This window comes from Petromyzon marinus, chromosome 79 (assembly GCF_048934315.1).
Source record: "Petromyzon marinus isolate PM22_M1 ecotype Great Lakes invasive population chromosome 79, UKy_Petmar_22M1.pri1.0, whole genome shotgun sequence".
Classification (NCBI taxonomy): domain Eukaryota; kingdom Metazoa; phylum Chordata; class Hyperoartia; order Petromyzontiformes; family Petromyzontidae; genus Petromyzon; species Petromyzon marinus.
In genome coordinates this window covers 24,583,748-24,605,081 of record NC_133745.1, presented here as the reverse complement: position 1 = coordinate 24,605,081, position 21,334 = coordinate 24,583,748, and the positions used below count along the sequence as shown (strand labels likewise).

At 44.6% G+C, this 21,334-nt stretch overlaps 1 protein-coding gene across 5 annotated transcripts in view; it reads right to left on the bottom strand.

Annotated features, from left to right (window-relative positions):
- Positions 1-9,519: 9,519 nt before the first annotated feature.
- The window catches only part of LOC142907497 (NACHT, LRR and PYD domains-containing protein 3-like), a 34,155-nt gene continuing 22,340 nt past the window's right edge, over positions 9,520-21,334 (bottom strand). For 4 of the 5 annotated variants that reach the window (XR_012931051.1, XR_012931052.1, XM_076057080.1 and 1 more), the window contains 4 exons: positions 14,762-14,845; positions 14,108-14,194; positions 12,203-12,286; positions 9,520-11,416 (listed from right to left, as the gene is read on the bottom strand). Coding sequence is in view for 3 of the 5 variants with exons in the window: in XM_076057080.1 (XP_075913195.1) it covers positions 11,335-11,416; positions 12,203-12,286; positions 14,108-14,194; positions 14,762-14,845 (337 nt within the window). In the remaining 2 variants the exon portion in view is untranslated. The remainder of the gene's footprint in view (positions 11,417-12,202; positions 12,287-14,107; positions 14,195-14,761; positions 14,846-21,334) is intronic. The other variant, XM_076057079.1, reaches the window with a different exon arrangement.

Genomic DNA, 21,334 nt, shown 5'->3' with positions numbered 1-21,334 from the left:
GTGGGTGGGTGGTGAGTGGTTGGGTGGGTGTGTGAGTGAGTGGGTGAGCGAATGGGTGGTTGAGCGGGTGGCAGGTGTGTGAGTGGGTGGGTGAGTGAGCAGGTGGGTGGTTGAGCACTTGGGTTGGTAAGCGGGTATGGTTGGTGGGCGGGTGGGCAGGCGGGTGGGTGAGAGTGTGAGTGAGTGGGTGAGCGGGTGGGTAAGCAGATGGTGAGTGTGTGAGTAGGTGGGTGAGTGAGCGAGTGAGCGGGTGGGTGAGCAGGTGGGTGGATAAGCAGATGGCAGGTGTGTGAGAGGGTGGGTGAGTGAGCGGGTGAGTGGGCGAGTGAGCGGGTGGGTGGGTGAGCGGGTGGGTGGGTGAGCAGTTGGGTAGGTGAGCGGATGGGTTGGTGAGTGGGTGGGTGGTGAGTGTGTGACTGAATGAAGGAATGGGTGGATGGTGAGTGGGTGAGTGGTTGAGAGCGTGGGTGAGCGAGTGAATGGGTGGACGAGTGAGTGGTGAGCAAATCGGCGAGCGAGTTGGTGAGCCAGTGGTGAGTGGGTGAGCGGGTAGGTGGATGAGTGGTGGGTGGGTTAGGGGGTGAGCGGTTAGGTAGTGAGTGGCTGGGTGAGCGAGTGGATGAGCGGCTGGGTGAGCGAGTGGGTGAGCGGGCGGTTGAGTGGGTGGGTGGTGAAGGGGTAGGTGAATGGCTGGGTGGTGAATGGGTAACTGGCTGGTGGGTGAGTGTGAGGGTGAGTGGGTGAGCGGGTGGGCGAGTTGTGAGCAAATGGCAGCGCTGCTCGTGAAGCTGAGTCTCTGTGAGTCTCTGTGTAAGCCTCCGTGTGTCTCCGTGTCTCTGTGCGAGTCTGTGAATCATGAGGTGAGTTTATTTGCGAGTCTTTGCGTGCGTCTCTGTGCGAGTCCCCGAGTCTCCGTGTCTCTCTCAGGACCCCCTGGATGCGTTGAGGCAGCTCTGATCGCGTAACTGTGAATCTCTCAAGGTGGAGTTCTCCAGCGGAGAGTCTCGCGTCTTGTCCTGGACTCGCACCCAGGAGTCTTTCGCCCAAGAGCTCCTGGATCTGCCCCACTGCCAGGACCACTGCGTGCATCTCCACGGCAACTGCCGTAGCAATCGCGGCAACCAACATCACCGCGATGGTCACCATAGAGACCGCCATGATTATAGCAACTTCCATCGCCATAGCAGCAACCACCATCACCACAGTAATCACCGTAGTTACCACCATCACTGTCAGCAACCATAGCGTAGCAACCACAATCAGTCTAGCAACAACCACCATCACCACAGCCACCAATATGGCAACTACAATACAGCAATCACCATCAACATAGTTGCAATCACAGCATAGAAACCACATTCACTCTAGCAGCAAACCACCATCACCACAGCAATCATCGTAGTAACCACCGTCACCAAAGCAACCACCATAACTGGAATCCAATAGGAATGAGTCATTATGTTGACGATGATGTTTTTGTTGCTGCAAGTTGCAAATCAACTTTTTTCTAAACTCAAATGAAGAAACACCATCTCTACCCCCCCCCTTTCCTCGCGCTCGGTTGCCTAGCGACGCCGTGTGTGTTGTAAGTACCAATAATAAGTTCATAGTTCATTTATTTGGTATAGCCCTGTGAGCCATTCGGCTCTTGAATCGGGTGCAACCGCAACAAACAAAAAACATGAACAAGAAAACGTCTTAAAGTGATTATGTGACTGTGCAAACAAAAAATACAGGAAAAAAATATCAAAATATTCCTGAAATAGCACCGTACACCAACGCTGTGCGCAAAAATCCCAGTGGGATGCAAGTCAAAATAACAACAACCACAAGACAACTAAGATTAAGGCCATCAGTCAACTCCGTACTACAATAAACAAAAACATGGCCAAAACAAAAAAAAACCTTTTCGAAATCACCAAAATAAAACCCATAAATCCAATGTAACAGTGATCATAGGGACTGTGACCGAATTTTTTACAATAAACTACATAAATTAATTATAACACCAAAATCTAGAGCCATATTTTAGGCCACTGAATAGCAGTGGCAGCTAGGGTTGTACAACTCCTCTAGAGCAGTTTTGAGTGAAGATCTCATAGGTAGTGATTCAAGTTGCAGTTTATTGGCAATAGCATTCCAGACCCTACGGGCATCAATAGCAAAGGCCCTTCAGTTTTAGTATGGCAATAGGGAATGTGAAGCTGGTAAATAAACACCGAGTTGTCTCCAAAGTCCGTGTCTCCGCGATCTCTCTCCCTGCTATACTAAGGTTTTTAAATTTTTCCCCCCTGATTCTGCTGAAGATTTCCTCTTCATACTTCCTCGTCTCCTTGTTCTCGAGTGCCTCTTCTCATTGCGTTCTGGATGTCCATTTTAGTCGTAGGTTGCATAGTACCAACCACTGAGGCATGGACAGTCCTAACACATGGGATTGGAAACTGCAAAACAGGGAGTGGCTCTTCTTTTGAATAAAACAATGAATGCGGTGTGGGAAGCTGCGAATCTCAAGTAACGGTGGGCTCACCTCCCATTATCGGGAGTCAGGTAATGGTGGCTTGGTCACAGGAAGATGCGCTTGAGAGTCTTCCACTCTGGTGGTGGGTGTCCATCTCGGACCCCATTAAAACCGACAGTGGCCTGGTTTCAGCCAGCTGATGAAAGTTGTAATAAATAATTTCATCATCGCTTGCAGTTGGGGTTGGCATCGTCCCCCTCTCCTACTTATGCCCATCCATCCTGGGTTTAACCAGGCTGGATTGTGAGCTCACATCACGTGAGCTCTTCCAACGGGCAATACTTGAGTTGACTGGGTCATCTAGCCAACATACCCAGCCTCCACATGCTCAAGTAGCTTATGTTGGGGCAGATAGAGGGTTATAAACGGACATCACACAGGCTGGAAAAGAGATGGATTGATGCAGTAAAGGAGAATGTCGAGCCGAGTGTATTTGCTAAAGACGGCGCTCAAGGGAGAGCTGCATTTTGGGGACATGGGTGTTACGAGATAAGAAATAGGCTGAGCCATTTTCCCAAAGAGCACTTGACTCTAGAGCCTGTATGGCTATTAGGGGTTCTTTGTCTCAGCTTTTTGTGTGGAGGAGAGGGAAAGAGTGCTCTTAGCAGAGAGAGAGAATTTCAAATATGATAATAACAATGTTGTCCATCTATCTGCGATAACATCACTGGCATCCCAAGACTAATTTTTTTAAGCCTGCCCTGGGACGGCTGACTATTTCCATGAAACAGGTGTTTGGCTTTGTGTGGGAGGGAACCGGAGTACCGGGAGAAACTCCACCTTGCACATGAGAGAATAACACTCACAGTTCTGCAACCAGATGGAATTCACAGACCCACTTGCTGTACTGCTAGATAAAGGCCTTCCTATGTATTATCTGTAGTAATGCTTTTTTTCTAGATTTGAAGCTTTTGTGACTGCAAGGATCCATACTCTTTGGTTCAATTCGGTAAAGTCACGTAGGTAAAAAAGAAAATAACAAAAATCACGACGTTTCGACCACAACACAAGTTGCCTTCAGGTGAAGGGACCGAGCTGTCATTAGGACAGCGTTGGAGTGAAAACAGCCAAGCCCAGGTCGCGTCATTTAAGCTGTGTGGAAGCAAAACGCTTGGCCAAGGAATTAGCATAAAAATGAGCATGATGTACGTAGGAGGTGCATGGGCCATGATGGGCCAGCAGCGGGGGGGGGGGGGGGGGAGTAGAGTGAGTGAGTGGAGTGAGTGAGTGGAGTGGAGTGAGTGAGTGGAGTGAGTGAGTGGAGTGAGTGGATGGAGTGAGTGAGTGGATGGAGTGAGTGAGTGGAGTGAGTGAGTGGAGTGAGTGAGTGGAGTGAGTGAGTGGAGTGAGTGTTTTAGAACATCTTTCCAATGATTGCTTAATTTGAAACCATCCTCTTGGTTGAAATTGTGTCTGTGTTTGTAAATCTGAATTGCCTCGTGGACAAATCTCTGATAAAAACCCGTGGGTTTGCAGAGAACCTTGGTATCGGAGAAAACTACATCGTGATCACCCACAGCATTGTAACAGTGGTCAGCTACGGCAGAATAATTCGTTCTGCCGTGTTTCAAATCTGATTTGTGCTCGCGAATTCTGTCAGACATGTCGCTTCGTCTCCCCGATATAGCAATCACCACAAGTGCAGCTCAATTTGTAAACCGCGGGGTACTGTAAGTCAGGAATGACATCCTTCACGGATGGGATCAGGTCACGGATTTTGTGCACTGTATTGAACCGGACCAGGATCTTGTGTTTGTTTGGAATTTTGGAGATCTTTTTAGTAACGCCTGCTATATATGGTAGAGTGATGGTTTTGACTGGAGTATCAAGTGGTTGTTTCTGTATGGAGGGAGAAACAGCTTGGCGGATGGTATGGTCAGAGTATCCGTTTCTCTTGAGGGCCAGGTGTACATGTTTTAATTCACTGGTCAGGTGGTGTTGGTCCGAAATGCAATGTGCCCTGTGGTATAACGTTTTGATGAGATAATTATTTTGAGCTGGGTGGTGGTGGGAATCAGGTTTCAAGTAGGAATCTGTGTGGGTGGGTTTCCTGTAGACCGAATGCCCCAGTGAGCCATCAGGTCTCCTCTCAAACAGAACATCCAAGAATGGTAGCTTGCCATCTTTCTCCACTTCCATGGTGAATTTGATGGCGGGATGTCTAGAATTGATGTGGTGTAGGAAAAGGTTCAAAGCTGGGAGGCCATGTGGCCAAATGACGAAAGTGTCATCCACATATCTCTTCCACAGGGAAGGTCTGAGGGTGGAAGTCTGGATGGCGTCTGATTCAAATTTCTCCATGAAAACATTGGCTATCACTGGTGATAATGGAGAACCCATGGGGATACCCTCATTTTGTTTGTAGAAGCTGCCATTCCAAGTAAAGTAGGTAGGTATTGGTGAGGCAGTGTCTAATCAGCGCAGGTGTATCGGGGTCTAGTCCATGTTGGACCAAATTTTCAATTATTTCAATGGTATCAGGTACCGGGACCTTGGTGAACAGGGAGACCACATCGAAGCTTGACAAGGATATCGTCAGGGGACAGTACGTCTTTGACCATAGAGACCAAATGAGCTGAGTTAAGTACTGCTGAGGTCTTGCCAGTGAAAGGTAGCAAGGTATCTGACAGAAAACATGCTAGCTTATAGGTAGGGGAGTTGATCATGGATACGATGGGTTGTAGTGGAGTGCCTTCTTTATGAATCTTGGGGAGACCATAGAATCTAGGGGGTCTTGCAGCAGAAGGTTTTAAGGAGGGACGTTTAGTTGGTTCGATTAGGGAGGTCGAACTTGTGATGATCTTGTTGGTTTTTATAGTTAGGCTATTAGTAGGGTCATTTTTAATGTTTGAGTAACTTCCATCGTTGAGTAGGTTCTGGATTTTGTTGTTGTACGAATCTTTATCCATAATTACAGTAGCGTTGCCTTTGTCGGCTGAGAGGATGACTATATCACTTCTGGTTTTTAAATTCGCGAGTTCAGAGCGTTCATTTTTGCTTGTGTTGCTAATGGGTTTCTTAGCATTATTCTTAGCTCTTTCGGTAAAGTCACGTTGAAGGGAAACAATAAAGTAATAAAATATATATAAAACAATAAAAAAAATTCTCACGTTTCGACCATAACACAAACGGTCGTCATCAGGGTGTGTCGGTTTGCATAAATTTATTTATTTTTAAACGGTGCATTTATATATTTATAAAAAACGTCAGCGCCACGTGCAGCGATTTGGCAGTTTATTTAGAAGGACTAGTCCATCTATGTTCTGAAAAGAGGAGGGGGGAGACGAAAAATTAATGTATGCTGTCTGAAAGCCACTGTAAGCGTGAACAATCAATTAAGACCTGAAATGGTTTATCAAATCTTTCCAATGATTGCTAAGCCAGAATCCATTTTCTCGGTTGAAATTGTCTCTGTGCTTGTATATGTGGATAGCCTCATGAACGAATCTCTCATGGTAGCCAGATGGCTTACAAAGAACACCGTTTAAAATACACCGTTTAAAAATAAATAAATGCATGCAAACCGACACACCTGATGACGATGGTTTGTGTTATGGTCGAAACGTCGTGAGAATTTTTTTCTTGTTTTATATATATTTTATTATTTTATTGTTTCCCTTCAATGTGACTTTACCGAAAGAGCTAAGAATATGAATTACTGCAGTCACAAAAGCTTTAAATCAACATTTCTTAGAATTCTTAGGAATAGTGGATATTTCAGCTCTCGCAACGTCTGCTTGGATGTGTCCTATGCCTTTAAGGGCCGCATCGACCTGAAAGATATCTACAGGAATGTTTCGGGGTGACAGTAAAATTTAGCCCTCTAGCCAGTACTGTTTTCAGATTGTCCGAAATCGGGGTGCTACTCTGATTAATGACGATTTTGTTAACGTCTAGTTTTGTTATATGTGGGACTGGGTTCTTCTTCGATAGGTGGTTGAATTTAGAAATCAAGTTAGCTTTGTATTTGACTGAAAGTGAATCGGCAGAAGAAGCAGTCATGTTGTCTACGTGGTTCCAATCAGCAGGTGACATTTTTGTGTTAGCGTTAAATGAGCTTGTAGGAGAGTCTTGTCTAAAGTATCGAGTCAAAACGGAGTAGTCTTATCCTCTCTGAGATAAAAGATAGGCTGGCCTTAAACAGAATCTGTTTAGAATTCGGTGAGGATACAGCAGCAGATGTTAGTGTGAAAGCGATGGGTATTACCTTGTTGTCGCGGCATCTTTTGAGGAAGGTCAGCGTCTCGATGAGCTTTGACTTATTGTCCCGTTGTCTGTTGAAAGCGCTAACAGATAGGTGAAAGCCCTCCCCGTAGAGGTTATCAATTCTAGATTTGAAGCTTTCGTGACTGCAAGGATCCATACTCTTTGGTTCTATTCGGTAAAGTCACGTAGGTAAAAAAGAAAATAACAAAAATCGCGACGTTTCGGCCACAACACAAGTGGCCTTCATCAGGTGAAGGGACCGTGCTGTCATGAGGACAGCGTTGGAGTGAAAACAGCCAAGCCCAGGTCGTGTCCTTTAAGCTATGTGGGAGGAAGCAAAACGCTTGACAAAGGAATTAGCATAAAAATTAGCATGATGTACGTAGGAGGTGCATGGGCCATGATGGACCAGGAGCGGGTGGGGACCATGACAGACCAGCAGCGGGGGGGGGGGGGGGGGGAGTAGAGTGAGTGAGTGGAGTTAGTGAGTGGAGTGAGTGAGTGAGTGGAGTGAGTGAGTGGAGTGAGTGAGTGGAGTGAGTGGAGTGAGTGGAGTGAGTGAGTGGAGTGAGTGGAGTGAGTGAGTGGAGTGAGTGGAGTGAGTGAGTGGAGTGAGTGAGCGGAGTGAGTGAGTGAGTGGAGTGAGTGTGTGGAGTGAAATATGCAGCTGTGAAAGTTTGGAATACCACTACTTGAAGAAAAAATTACTGTACCATTGAAAATTTGTTTAATGTGTGGTTTGATTTAGAACATCTTTCCAATGATTGCTTAATTTGAAATCATCCTCTCGGTTGAAATTGTGTCTGTTTGTAAATCTGAATTGCCTCGTGGACAAATCTCTGATAAAAACCCGTGGGTTTGCAGAGAACCTTGGTATCGGAGAAAACTATATCGTGATCACCCACAGCGTTGTAACAGTGGTCAGCTACGGCAGAATTCGTTCTGCCGTGTTTCAAATCTGATTTGTGCTCGCGAATTCGGTCGCTGCTGGTCCATCATGGCCCATGCACCTCCTACGTACATCATGCTCATTTTTATGCGAATTCCTTTGTCAAGCGTTTTGCTTCCTCCCACATAGCTTAAAGGACGCGACCTGGGCTTGGCTGTCTTCACTCCAACGCTGTCCTCATGACAGCACGGTCCCTTCACCTGAAAGGCCACTTGTGTTGTGGCCGAAACGTCGTGATTTTTGTTATTTTATTTTTTACCTACGTGACTTTACCGAATAGAACCAACGAGTAAATGCTTTTTTTCTATATTTCACCATTACGCCCTGTATGGGTTGGTGAAGCGAGGGGGGGCAGGACTGATTCTTCTTCACTCGACTGCTTTCAGGCCATGGGTTTGTCGTGTGGTGCATCTAAGCACTGCAACTGCTCCACCTGATATTCCTTTGCACCGTTGCACGTAAGATATTCTATCGCAATGGATTTTCCAGATTAAATATTTTCTAAAATAAAAAATGCAATGCAGGAAAAACAGAAAAACTGCCACGACACGGTGGGCAGGTGTGAGATAGAATGGATTAAAATGATCACGACTGAACACCCATCCCGAGCACACCGTAGTGGTGTTCACTTCATCTGGTGGCGAGATGTTAACGAACACCTTGTGAAAGGCCCAAGGCAGATCCCTGGGTTTGATCTTCCAAGAAGCTCATGGTCCACCCTAAACCGCATCCACTGCACAAACCATGGCAGATGCAGATAGCTGATGCACAAATGGAAAATTAAAAACTCTCCAGTGTTCAACTGTGGTCATCCAGAACAGACCAATCAACATACAATGAAGCAATGTCCGATCCACATGACAATGACACACTGCGCTACTCTTGACGTGGTTATCTGGCTTGACCACCTGAATGTGAAATTTTAGTTGTTACTCTGCATCTACATCAGCCATCTGAAAACAGAAGACAAAATGATAGGGGAGGGAGGGGTAGAGAATGGGAAATGGAGAAGCGGTGAGGCTTTAAGAGAGGAACAGAATGAGGTTAAGGAGGGGGACTGCTTAATGTGCTGGGGAAAGTTATTCCAGTGGAGGTGTCCAGAGAGAAGGATTGGGCGTAGGGAGATGGAGGGACAGGGAAGATTGGGAACGGAGACGACGAGAGGGCACATGGAAGGAGATGAGGGGCAAGATGAGGTAGGGCAAGGCCCTAGAAAGATTTGAAGATGAGCATCAGGCATTTTAAAAGGCAGCGGTAGTGAACGGGAAGCCAGTGAAGTTGAAGTAGGAGAGGTAAAATGTAAAAAATAAATGGTAGATTGAAAATAACTTGTGTGGAAGAATTTTGTATTTGTGGAGGAGAGTGAGGGTTGATTCAGGGAGACCAAGACGACGAGAATAACAGTGGTCCAGACGGTTAAAGATCAGAAAATTAACTAGGAGTGGGATAATAGTGGGAGGGATTAGTGGTATAGTGGGCGTGGCAAACTGTGAAATTGGCAGATCTTAATGGTAGTGGGCTGGGTTAGTGATGAAGTGGGTTGGGCTAAGTGAGGGAGTAGGCGGGCCTCGTTGGGGAGTGTGCGGGTCTCATGATGGAATGGGCATCCCTAGTGGTAGAGTGGGCGGTGCTAGTTGGGGGGGGGGGGGGGGCTCTCTGTATGATTCTCTGGACGTTTTCGTGAGTCTGTAGCTTTGAGTTGATATGAGTCTCTTTGTGAGTGTGTTTGTCGAAGCGAGACTGTGTGCCTTGTGTGAGTCTATGCATCCCTGTAAGTCTCTAGCTCAGTGTGAGCTAGAGACTTACTTTAAATGGCAACGCCGCATGAGTAACCAGGAGAGTCCTCTTGTGAGTTACACCGAGTTTGTATTCTCCAGCACGTAGTCCATGCGAGAAGTTAGAATGCTTGACAAGCAAGAGAAGCAAGTGGAGTCAGACAAATGGACATTTCCTAAACCTCCTGCATCAAAAGCTCAACGCGCTGACACTGGGAGCGGAGGAGTGGAGTCGCTGGGAGTCTCTTCTCTGTTCCCGTGTTTCATCATCACCATCTAAACCACGGCTACCCCCACACACAAGTACAACACAGATCCCCCATATACAGTACACACACACACACGAGGAAACATACACAGATTCCCCATGTAGCCTCCACAAGCTGTATCGGAAAGTCCAGTTAGTTAGCACCTATTCAGGCTGACATGGCACACGAGGGTGTGGTGTGGCCAGTGCCACGCTCGGCCACCTTTGTCTCCCCAGTGCTGATGTTTACACACTGCGATGGATACTCAGTTAAGGCTGAGTATATAAATATAAATCTACACTTAATAGCAGAATCTGAACATTTATACTGGAGTAATGCAATGAGTGCAGTAGAGACAGGACAAAAGTTACAACAACCAATACAATACAACACGATAAGAGTGCACAGTAAAGTAAAGGTGAACAAATCACTTAAAATATACAAATGAAACTAAACTCTTTTTTTTATCTTACCAGGAAAGGCCCAGAGCTATTATCTAATTTTTCAGAAGCAAGCCACTAATAATAGCTCGAGGAAGTGGATTATCACGTGAAAATTTATAGCAGCAAATACATGTAAACGGATGTTTCTAAATATGGAGAGAAAAACTGGAGAACCCAGAGGAAAAAAAAAACAAGTGACCACGGAGAGAACATGCAGACTCCAACTATACAGCAGGTGTCAGGGTCGAAATCCAACCCCTGAACTCTTGCATACCAGGCGAGGAAGATGACATCACACCACCATGGCGTTACTTAAACAAATACCTAAAAGTATGCAAGTTCAAATTGCATCAGTTCCCAAGCTTGGGAAAGGCAGTAAAACAACAGCAATAAACATTCCCAGACCACATCCAGACAATGACAGTCTGCCAATAAATGTATACATTAAAATTGAATTATTGATACGTTGTTAAGCATTTCGAGGCTGAAGTGCTGTTATTTGGTATACAGATGTGTATAATCAAAGATAAGAAATATCAAGTGTATTTGTTTAGCCAGGTTTTTAACCTGGATAGTTTCAATTGCAAGTGTGATCCGAGGCACCAAAATCGAAAACTAATCAATTAGAGCAATGAAAGAGAATTCAGAGTAAAACAACTTTATAACAATCGTTAGTACATTTCTTATATCTGAAGTTGGCTTGGAAGATTATTTTTAGACCGATCATAGCGCAACTGAAAGTTAAAATGCATGAATATAAAAAAGATAGAGGGTGAATATTGAAGTCATACATAAATAGACGAGGATATCTGCATGAGTGTGATACACACCCCTATGTACGCACATTCATGACAAACATTCCTACTCAGTGAAACAATGGTGAGCTGCCAGACCATTTAAAAGCCACCGACACCCCTTCCACATGCCACCAACATCGCTTCCCTATACCACATATTCATAAATACACTTACACATTATTACACATTATTGGAATCACCACACTCATCAGCATCTTGGAGTCGCGTTCACCCTTGGCTCCATGTGGAGCTCACAGAGAAAGCTCCCAGCTCATTGTCGTCTCAGAGTCAGGGTCGACGATCGGAGCGGTGGAGGTAAAATGAGCCGGGCTGCTGTTCAAGTCGTGCGTGGACCAGCTCCATCTGCTGCAGGGCCAGCACGGCCTCTCAGCTTATATCTAAATATCCAGGCCTCCTCGGTGAGTCCATCTGCTCCTCAACTCCTGCTTCCCTTCCTCACTGAAGCGAGTGCCATCCACCCTGCAGCAAGAGAGAGGTTCACGCTGACGCGGGTTCACACAAAGACCCACGCAGCCCCCACAACAACCATGCTGGATGAAGGTCTCCCCATGCCATGAGAGCTGTTTCACCATACTTCACCACGCGGGTCAGTGCAGGCCTGTGATGGCAAGGACTGCAGATCTAGGATCGTAGTGAAGTACAACGGTGGATTGTGCTGCACACTGCAGTCTGTTGTCTGCAACTTAGCTCTGCTGCCTATAACTCCTGTGGTTATGTGCGGTGGTCACCCGTCTCAGCACTCCAGGCTAAAGCCTGCTTATCTTGCAGATTTAAGATCAGGCGCATTTCCAGTCGTTTGGTCATGTTCATTGGTCTGATAATGAATATTGTCATTATTTGGAGGAGCGGGGTCAACCAGGTGGGGTGTTGGCTGTTGTGCTGTTCGGTTCTGTGTTGTGTTGCATTGTGTTTCTAAGTTTGCCATTTTTTTCATTCTTACCTGATGATGGTTGCTTGTGTTGCAATCGGAACGTCTATTCTATTATTATTATTTGATTTGATTTTCTATGTGACTTTACCGAAAGAACCAAAGAGAATATTAAATGCACTGGAATACACTCCACTACTCACTCCACTTCTGGCAATGGCTCTCTTAGCACACAAACATGGTGTGAAGGTCAATTTCCAAAACGTTGCCTTTTCCATATTTTCTCCTGCTAAGGCCACAGTGTTACTGACGAATCTCAGTTGTTTTGTTTGTAGCAACAATCAGAGCGCGTATGAGACACAAGCTGCATAACTTACCCGAGCTTCCTCAATGCTTTGTTGGTGATCATGATGTCATGGAGAGCTGGGATCGATTTGTCCGTCAGTGAGCACTCTATCAGACTACAGGGAGAGAAAAGGCACTGAGTGGGGTGAAACTGGAAAATAAAAGTGTACACACTCACAAGAAATGGAGAGCAACTCAACACCTTTTAGTACAATAAGGGTGGAAATCTCGTAGAATCAGCTAAACAGAGGGAGTAATCATTTCGGACCCAGGAACGCAATCCTATTTGTCTATTAATTGTTTAATGTGGCTTTGTCCAACACGGCATTTTACAGGAACGTAACCCACCGCATTTGGCGAGGTCTGCAATATTTTGTATTAAAAATCGCGTTTGTCCATGCAAGGCCACTAGATACAGGCAGAGGAGCCAGAATATAAATCTGAATATTTATTTATATTAGAGAATCTAAAAAGCTAAAAAGCTCTTTTTCACAGATGTCCACGTAACCCATCACGAGGCAAAGGCTAGTTTAAACTGTATATTGGGTAAGGATCAAATAATGTTCAAATGTATCGGGTTGGCGAATAAGAGCCATTGGTGATTTATGGCTTTAATAAGAGTCAGGTTGTGGTGTTATTAATGTAAACGTATGGGTGGGCAATTAATGTCAAGATTGCAGCCGTTCATTATATAAAATTCTTAATTGTAATCTATGACATTAAATACAGATGATCATTGATTATATCCAGAGCGTGCCTATCTGGCTTCCAACATCCGATGAAACCGGTAAAACCGCTCCAAAGGCTGAACCAGTCCGGCGATCGGCACAAAGTGCGTGACAAAACAAGCAGCTATGCTTTATTTCAGTGTCAAATAATATATACAGTTCATTACACACTACATACAACAACTTAAACAATGAAAATACTCCACGTATATACATGTTTCATGACTAATAACTAGTCATAGAAACAGAAAATATAAAGTGCGATCTGGCGAAAATTGAGTGGAATTCGGCATTCACCAGAGCACCGGTCTGAAGGCTGCATCAGTCCAACTATTGACAAACACAAGTTGTTGTTGTCAAGCACAAGTTGTTTAACAAGAGCATAGTACACAAATCACCCCATGCAGAGTCTTTGATATTGGAGTGGTGAGTGCGGTTAGTAAATGTTGTGGCCGAAACGTCGTGATAATTTTATAATGTTTTATTTTTATTATTTTATTATTTCCATCCTACGTGACTTTACCGAAAGAACCAATAAGAGTAAATAGTCACTTTTTACAGCAGAATATTCATTTTGTCTTTGTATATTTACTTTTAGCGATTTTTAGATCGCAAACTATTTAATAACACTAAATATATATACAGAACACCTAAAAATATAATCGTATTTTTAGCTCTTTCGGTAAAGTCACGTTGAAGGGAAACAATAAATAATAAAATATATAAACAATAAAAAATACATTATATATTTTATTATTTTATTGTTTCCCTTCAACGTGACTTTACTGAAAGAGCTAAAAATATGAATTACTGCAGTCACGAAAGCTTTAAATCAAAATGTAATCGTATTTAAGAATATGCAAAAATAAGATATTTTAAATAATTATGCGATTATCTGGTTGTTTGAAAATCTGGCTGCCGGATAATCGATGATCTAATATATTAACATAATATAATTTAAAACAATATCATTGGTTAGAGTTGGTTATGTGACAATTGTAATTGTATTGTTATTTAATAGTGGTTAACAGTGCTGTAATAAGTGTGGCAAATAACTTAATTGATAAGTGCATAAAAATTATGTTAAAATCGACGTTAAAATACAACATTATTATGCTACTGAATATCTTTGTGTTTTGTGTCTGTATATGTGTATATATTTGTTTAGGCGTACTTATATAAGTGTGTGTGCATCAGGACATTACTCACACTAACGTCTCCAACCTCCCTTCTCTCTCCAACATCCCGTCTGCTAAAAGTCGGAGGCCGCTGTCTCCGATCTCGTTGCGACGCAGCCTAAACCCGGGTGGACGGGAGAAGAGACAGCGCTGACTCACTGAGCCCACGGGAACCGCAGAGTGAAACACGCGGTGAGTGAGGGACACTCACAATGGCGGTGCACGTGATCACAGCACACACCGTCATGAGCAAAGCTGCTCATTGTTTAATGCTTCTGTTAGACATTTTATATATAATAGGTGGCATTCACAAATATCAGTTTACTCACGATCATCCATTCAATTATACTGCACTGTACCTTTATAATATGAAGTGTTTGTGTTTATATAAACACAAAGTTACAAGAGAGGATCACACACAAGTGAAGTACATTTTCATCGAGAACACAGGGAGATGTTTTCAATTAATGTATCTGCTAACAATGTTGTGAATATTGCTTTAACCTATGTGTTAAACTAAACAAATGTGTTAAGATTACAGTAAAACATTTTTAAAGTGGACTCGATTAAGCAGGACAGCAAGATTAAATGTGTTCACATTCAAATGTTTACTTGACAACGCGTTGCACCAATAATTAGCAGTTAGTGCACAGAGCACAAGTGAGAAACGAACAGCAGAGCTTACCTGAGAATCTTCAAACCTGTGTTGGCCTTGAGGATGACACTGAGAGAGGAACCCGACTTGTCCGTCAGTGAACAAAGATACAGACTGCAGGAAGAGAAGAGGTGGTTAGTCGGGGCAGAGGGGATGGGTGGAGGGTCTGGGCACAGAGTGGGGGATGGTGAGGGGTGGTGGTGGTTGATGGGACAGTGGTTGAGGGTCGTGTTTGTGGCTACTGTGCACAAATGAACCTCGTGTCAACTTTAATAGGAGCTTGCAAATAGCAACTGCTGTTTAGATTTTTGGGTTGAATGTGATGTGTGTGTGAATGTCTACTATGTGTGCATTTGTGTAAGTCCATCTCTATACGTGTTTGGTACATGTGTATCTTAGTGCATGCATATTTGTGTGCATGCACGTGGGAAGTAGTGGTGCAGTGGTTAGCACAGTGAGCCACAAACCTGGTTCGATTGCCGCTCACGGCGAACTTCATTGATGAATATCTAAAACGGCCATGGACCTCACCTAGGTCGACTCAGCCTTAAATTACTACCTGGTGTAGTAAGTAAACATCAGTTGGCTGAGTGTGGTGCTGGCCTCCCAACCCCTCATGTGCCGTTCTGGTCTTCATTAGGTGTTCCCGAACAGTACATGACCCAAAAGTCTGCTAAAAGTTATCTGTAGAATCTCTGTGTATGTATATATAGATCAAATAATCATGATTTATCTTCGATATTGCATCATTCTGTAAGCGGTCACATCTGAAAGCGTTTCATGTAACATCTCATCACAATGTAATTAAAGGAAACCCCCAGTGACAACTGTCTGGCACAAGGTAACTTAGCACCTGGCCTGCATATCAGCATTTCCACAACAACTCTTCCAGTAGCCTCTCATTCCTAATTTCCTCAGAACATCCTCCCATTTCCGCATCAAAAAATATATACAGTACATTATACACTACATACAACTTAAACAATGAAAATACTGCACTTATATACATTTTCATGACTAACAACTACAGTAATAGAAAGAGTAAATATACAGCTTGATCCGGCGAAAATTGCGTGCAGTTCGGCGTTCGCCAGAGCACCGGTCTGAAGGCTGCATCAGTCCGGCGATTGTCAAACACAAGTTGTTGTTGTCAACCACAAGTTGTTGTTGTCAAAAACATGTTGTTGTCAAACACATGTTGTTGTTGTTGTTGTTGTCAAACACAAGTTGTCAAACACAAGTTGTCAAACACAAGTCGATGTCTAACACAAGTTGTTGAACAAGAGCGTTGTACGCACATCACCCCATGCAGAGTCTTCGATATTGGAGTGCTGAGTGCGGTACAGTAAATAGTCACTATTTACAGCAAGATATTTATTTTGTCTTTGTATATTTAGTTAAGCGATTTTTATATCGTAAACTATTTGAAACAGTCAATATATATGCAGAACACCTAAAAACATAATCTTATTCAAGAATGTGCAAAAACAAGCTATTTTAAATAATGATGTGATCATCTGGTGTTTTTTGAAAATCCAGTACCCCTCCCCTCCGATGCTGCTGGATAATCGATGATCTACTGTATTAACACAATATAGTTGAAACAATATCATTGGTTATAGTAGGTAATGTGACAATGGTAATTGCATTGTTATTCTTTGGGTCTTTCGGTAAAGTCACGTAGATAGAAAAATAATCAAATATTATTTTCTATCTACATGACTTTACCGAAAGACCTAAAGAGTATGAATTCCTGCAGTCACGAAAGCTTTAAGTCAATATGTAATTGTATTGTTATTTAAGTGGTTAACAGTGCTGTAATAAGTGTGGCTAATAACTTAATTGATGAGTGCATATAAATTAAGTTATAATCGACGTTTAAATACATTATTATGGTATAGTGAGTATATTTGTGTTTTGTGTCCATATATGTGTATATATTTGTTTAGGTGTACCTATATTAGTGTGTGTGCATCAGGAAATTACTCAACACTAACGTCTCCAAACTCCCTTCTCTCTCCAACATCCCGTCGGCTAAAAGTTGGAGTCCCCTGTCTCTGATCTCGTTCTCACTCAGCCTAAACCCGGGTGGACAGGGGAAGGGACAGCGCTGACTCACTGAGCCCACGGGAACCGCGGAGTCAAACACGCGGTGAGTGAGGGACACTCACAATGGCGGTGCACGTGACCAGAGCACACACGTTCATGAGCAAAGCTGCTCATTGTTCAATGCTTCTGTGTTAGACATTTTATATATCATAGGTGGCATTCACAAAAAGGAGTTTACTCACAATCATCCATTCATTTATACTGCACTGTACCTTTATAATCTGAAACGTGTTTGTGTTCATAAGGGTGTTGTTTTGCAAGACCTCATCTTACAAAAAAGACAAAGATCCCCCGTGTAGCCTTAACAGACTGTAGGGGCAAGTGCTGTTAGCGAGCACCTATGAAGGCCGGAACGGCACACGAGGGGGTGGGTGGTGTTGTATATGGCCCTTTTTCCACAATTAAAATCAATAATAATATTTGCCGATATTTTTAAAATAGTAACTGAAATAAATAAATAAACACCGCTACGACAAGGACCAGCAAACAGCAACGGGAGATCGAAAAAAGGTCGTTTAAATAAATAAATAATACCCTCCGGGGCAAAGAGAGGTTAGCGACTATCTGCAAAATCTCCAGATTGCCAAAGGACAATTCACAAACAAACCTGTTTGATGTAACACAGCCGCCCGGGGTCACCAAGAGGGGAGGGGGGCAATCACGCGCGCGACCGCGGTGAGACAGCGGACGGGGAGGGCATCTGTTTTTTCTCTCTCTCGCAAGAGACGCGGAGAGAGGAGAGGGAATTTCACATTTAAGCTCCGCAAAGGACAGCGAGACAGCGTTCGGAAGAAGACATCAAGCCAGCTCCGAGGCATGGCCTCGAGACATTAGCAATGGGTGCTGTGTCCCGCAGAGAAGAGGGGCGAGGGGACGTTAGGTGCTGAGTTCGGCATGGGCAGACAGAGTATCGCTGAAAGTTATTATACATTCATCCTGATGTTTTGAGTCGCTTGCAGAATCGAGGATTGCGATAAGCTGTATCATACTAAGCTATCAGAGTTGTGTAAGAGGTGTGCAAATACAATTTTCAAGTTTTGAGAGTGAGCGACAATAGCACACTCGACAGTTCAACAAGACAACAGCTCAGCAAGCGCCAGAAGAGGGTGGCGAGCGGCAGGCTCCAAGGGGGCCCCGCGATCAACCGAGGATGCGAGGCTGGCAGAGTAGCGATGTGCCACCGAGTGTGAGTTCAGAGCTGAAAGAAATATCGCTAAAAGACTTTTATTCTACATTGAGTGCCAGCTGCCAGCAGCCAAGCGTGTGCTGACTTGGCTCATCCAGCAATGGAAAGAGCCTGACCAGCCGCCCATGAGCAAAAGAGTCAGCGAACCAGCAAAGAGCGCGTTCGAGCATCTCCACAGAGAGCACGTGCGGATCAGCTACTACATCAGTGGAAAGAGACCGTATCTGCCAGCACGAGCAGCCAAGCCGACGCCCCGAGCAAGAGAACAAAGCAGTTCGTATAACCCTCCCCCCACACTCTCACCCTCACGACGCATCACCCTGCGTCTGTTTCACGAAGACACACAACACGCATATCGGGACAATCAAGAAGAGTGACATTCCAAGGTGCTGATCGTGAAGAACATTGCTGCCTATTGAGTTACGTGGATACGGTCATTTAGAAGTATCTCAGTCGTTCGTTTTCTTTTAATGGCATAATCTTGCCGATGAATCCATTGACGTATACTTTTGCCTTTGAGAATAATAATTGTTTTGACTGCCTTTTCGCATGAATATCGTCGGATGAACTACTAAGGACTTTTTATTCGTATTTTCCATATGCTCGTGGTACCCAGAGGAAGCAATCAATTGTTCCGTTACCCAATTAACAACGTGATTATTGAGGGTTGAAGAGATGGATCAATGAAATGAACATTGCCTGTAGTACTATGCTGACAATTTCAAGTACAAAAATTTCCATATTAGAGTGTTAAGGTTTTTGTGTAGAATAGCGTGCCTGCATGTTTTAACGACTCTCCCTATCACCAATTAAGCTCGCGTTACGCAGTGGAATTAATAATATGTGCAGTTGTCAAAGTGAAACAACGCAATCGTTGATGTTTACTGTGTTGATGCTGTGTTGAAAATTCCGAGCTTGAGAGTTCGCATATCCTTATGTTAAAGTTTTGTTTAGAATAAAATTGATTAACGCAGAAGTGGTTGCGTGTGTCCTTCCTGATTTCGTGCGTAATAATCTTATTTATAAGAACTGTATTCTGCGTTGAGATCTCAATTTGGAGACCTGACATAAACACACTAATACACTCAGTAAATGTTAAAACGAGAATAATTGTATTATACCGATCGATAATACGAAGTTAAACAAGGAAGCTGAGCTGACTCTGGCATGCTCACAGCACCTGTATAACTTCATACGAAGAATTGTATTATTCCGATTGATAATCCGACCCTCGTCAGCGAGGCGGGGCCTAATCATAATAACGGATTGCAATAGCATAATCACACACACGAGCATTAATGAATATGATTATATCTCGAATTAGCATAATTTATGCGCATAATTGCATCACCTAACATAATTGCGGATAATTACGCAAATTCCAAATTTCATTTAATTTTTATTATTTTCATCAAAATTTTCACAACCAACATATACAACAGTGACCTACACCACCCCGACCGCCTTTGTATCCTTAGTGGCAATGTTTACACACTGCACCAGGTCCTCATTTGAGGCTGAGTCGACCTAGAGGGAGGCCCAGGTCCGGTTCAGATAATCGTCACCGGTGTTGGTCGTGAGCGGGAATCGAACCCGGGACGCCGGGTTCATAGCGTAGCGTAGCGCTAATCACGACACTACTACTCCTCGTCTACACACCTACATACACACACAGTAACGAAAGTAAATAACGCACATACATGCGTATATTCACTAATTTGTCCATGGCGCACTCATATCACTGGATGAATTGCGCCTCATGAATGTGAATCCTTATTATATGAAGATTCCTTGCATTCATTTTCATGTAAAAAAATACTGTCACATTAAAACTGCAGACTCAAACAGGGGTGTGTAAAGTGTGTACAGCAGAGGTCTCACTCCGAATCAGTCGAGCGGCAATATCTTTTCATCGGTTGCGTAACGCTGTGTGGAAGCTACCTGGTCTGTCGCTCCGCACTAAGCTTCAGGTCTTCTCGGCCACGGTCATTCCCTCCCTTCTCTACGCTTGCGAAACGTGGACCCCCCTAATGGAACATCTTCGCCGGTTAGAAACATTTAGGCTGGCCTGCCTACGATCCATCCTGGGTTTAACCAGACTGGATTGTGTGAGGAGCTCACAAATCCTTGAAAGATCTGGGCAGGGTCCCATCGGTGAGCTCCTCCGGCAGGCAAGGCTGCGATGGCTGGGTCATGTAGCCCGCATGCCCAGCCAACGCATGCCGAAACAGCTTTTGTTTGGCCGGATTGAGGGGGCTAAGCGGGCGCGGCACGGGCTAGAGAAGAGATGGAGTGATGTGGTACAGGAGGACGTGGAGCTGAGTGGACTTGCCGATGACTGGTACCAGCGGTGTCAAGATCGGCCTCTGTGGAGGAGGCTCGTGAAGGATGCTACTGGGCAGTTGGAGGCAGTCGCCCTCCAACAACAACGGAGGGCGGAGGAGCGACGCTCACAACAGCGAGCGGAGCGCCGGGTGGCTAAAGCACAGCAGGTTGGCACAGTAGGGGGCACAGGTGGTGCATCAGCCAGTTATCTCAGTCAGTCGACCCGTGGCACCTGGGTCTGCCCCGTGACCACCTGCCAGCGGGCGTTCGACACTTCACGTGGCCTCAGGGTGCACATAGCCTGGCACAAGCGTCGTGGTGACGTCACCGCCACTTAGTGGCGAATGGCGGTTGTTGTTGTTGTTGTATATTCATATATGAGAGTGTGTATATTAGTGTACATGTGTAGTGGAGTAGGAAGGTGCATAGTGGAAACAGCGTGATTACATAACACAGACAGTACGGGTTATGTTGGGTCAGCCTGTAGCGAAGGCAAATACAGTGCAGGTTATATTAGGGCAATTAAGCTGGGTGAGCCAAGGACGGCTGTGATTGGCTGGAGCTGTTGCCAAGTCTAGAGTCGCGCCTAAAGGTCTGGAGGAGAAGCAGGTGCGAACGACGAGGAGCGTGGTTGGGACGCGGACTAATTAATTGGGGAGTAATGAGAGCGGGGATAAATTGGGGGGTCGGCAATTGGAGCGAGGTTGTTGAAGTTGGAGAGCTTGGAGTGAACAGCGGGGAATTGAAGTTGGAGTCAACAGCAGGGAATTGAAGTGTGGAGAGCTTGGAGACAGAGAGTGGAGAGACAGAGTTTGAGAGACAGAGTTGGAGATGGAGCATGGAAACAGCATAGCGATAGCAGAGCTGAAGAAGAGAAGCAGCCAGCAGTGGAGAGAGCGTAGCGATGGCGGAGCTGAAGAAGAGAAGCAGCCAGCAGTGGAGAGAGCATAGCGATAGCGAAGCTGAACAGAGACGAAGCAGTT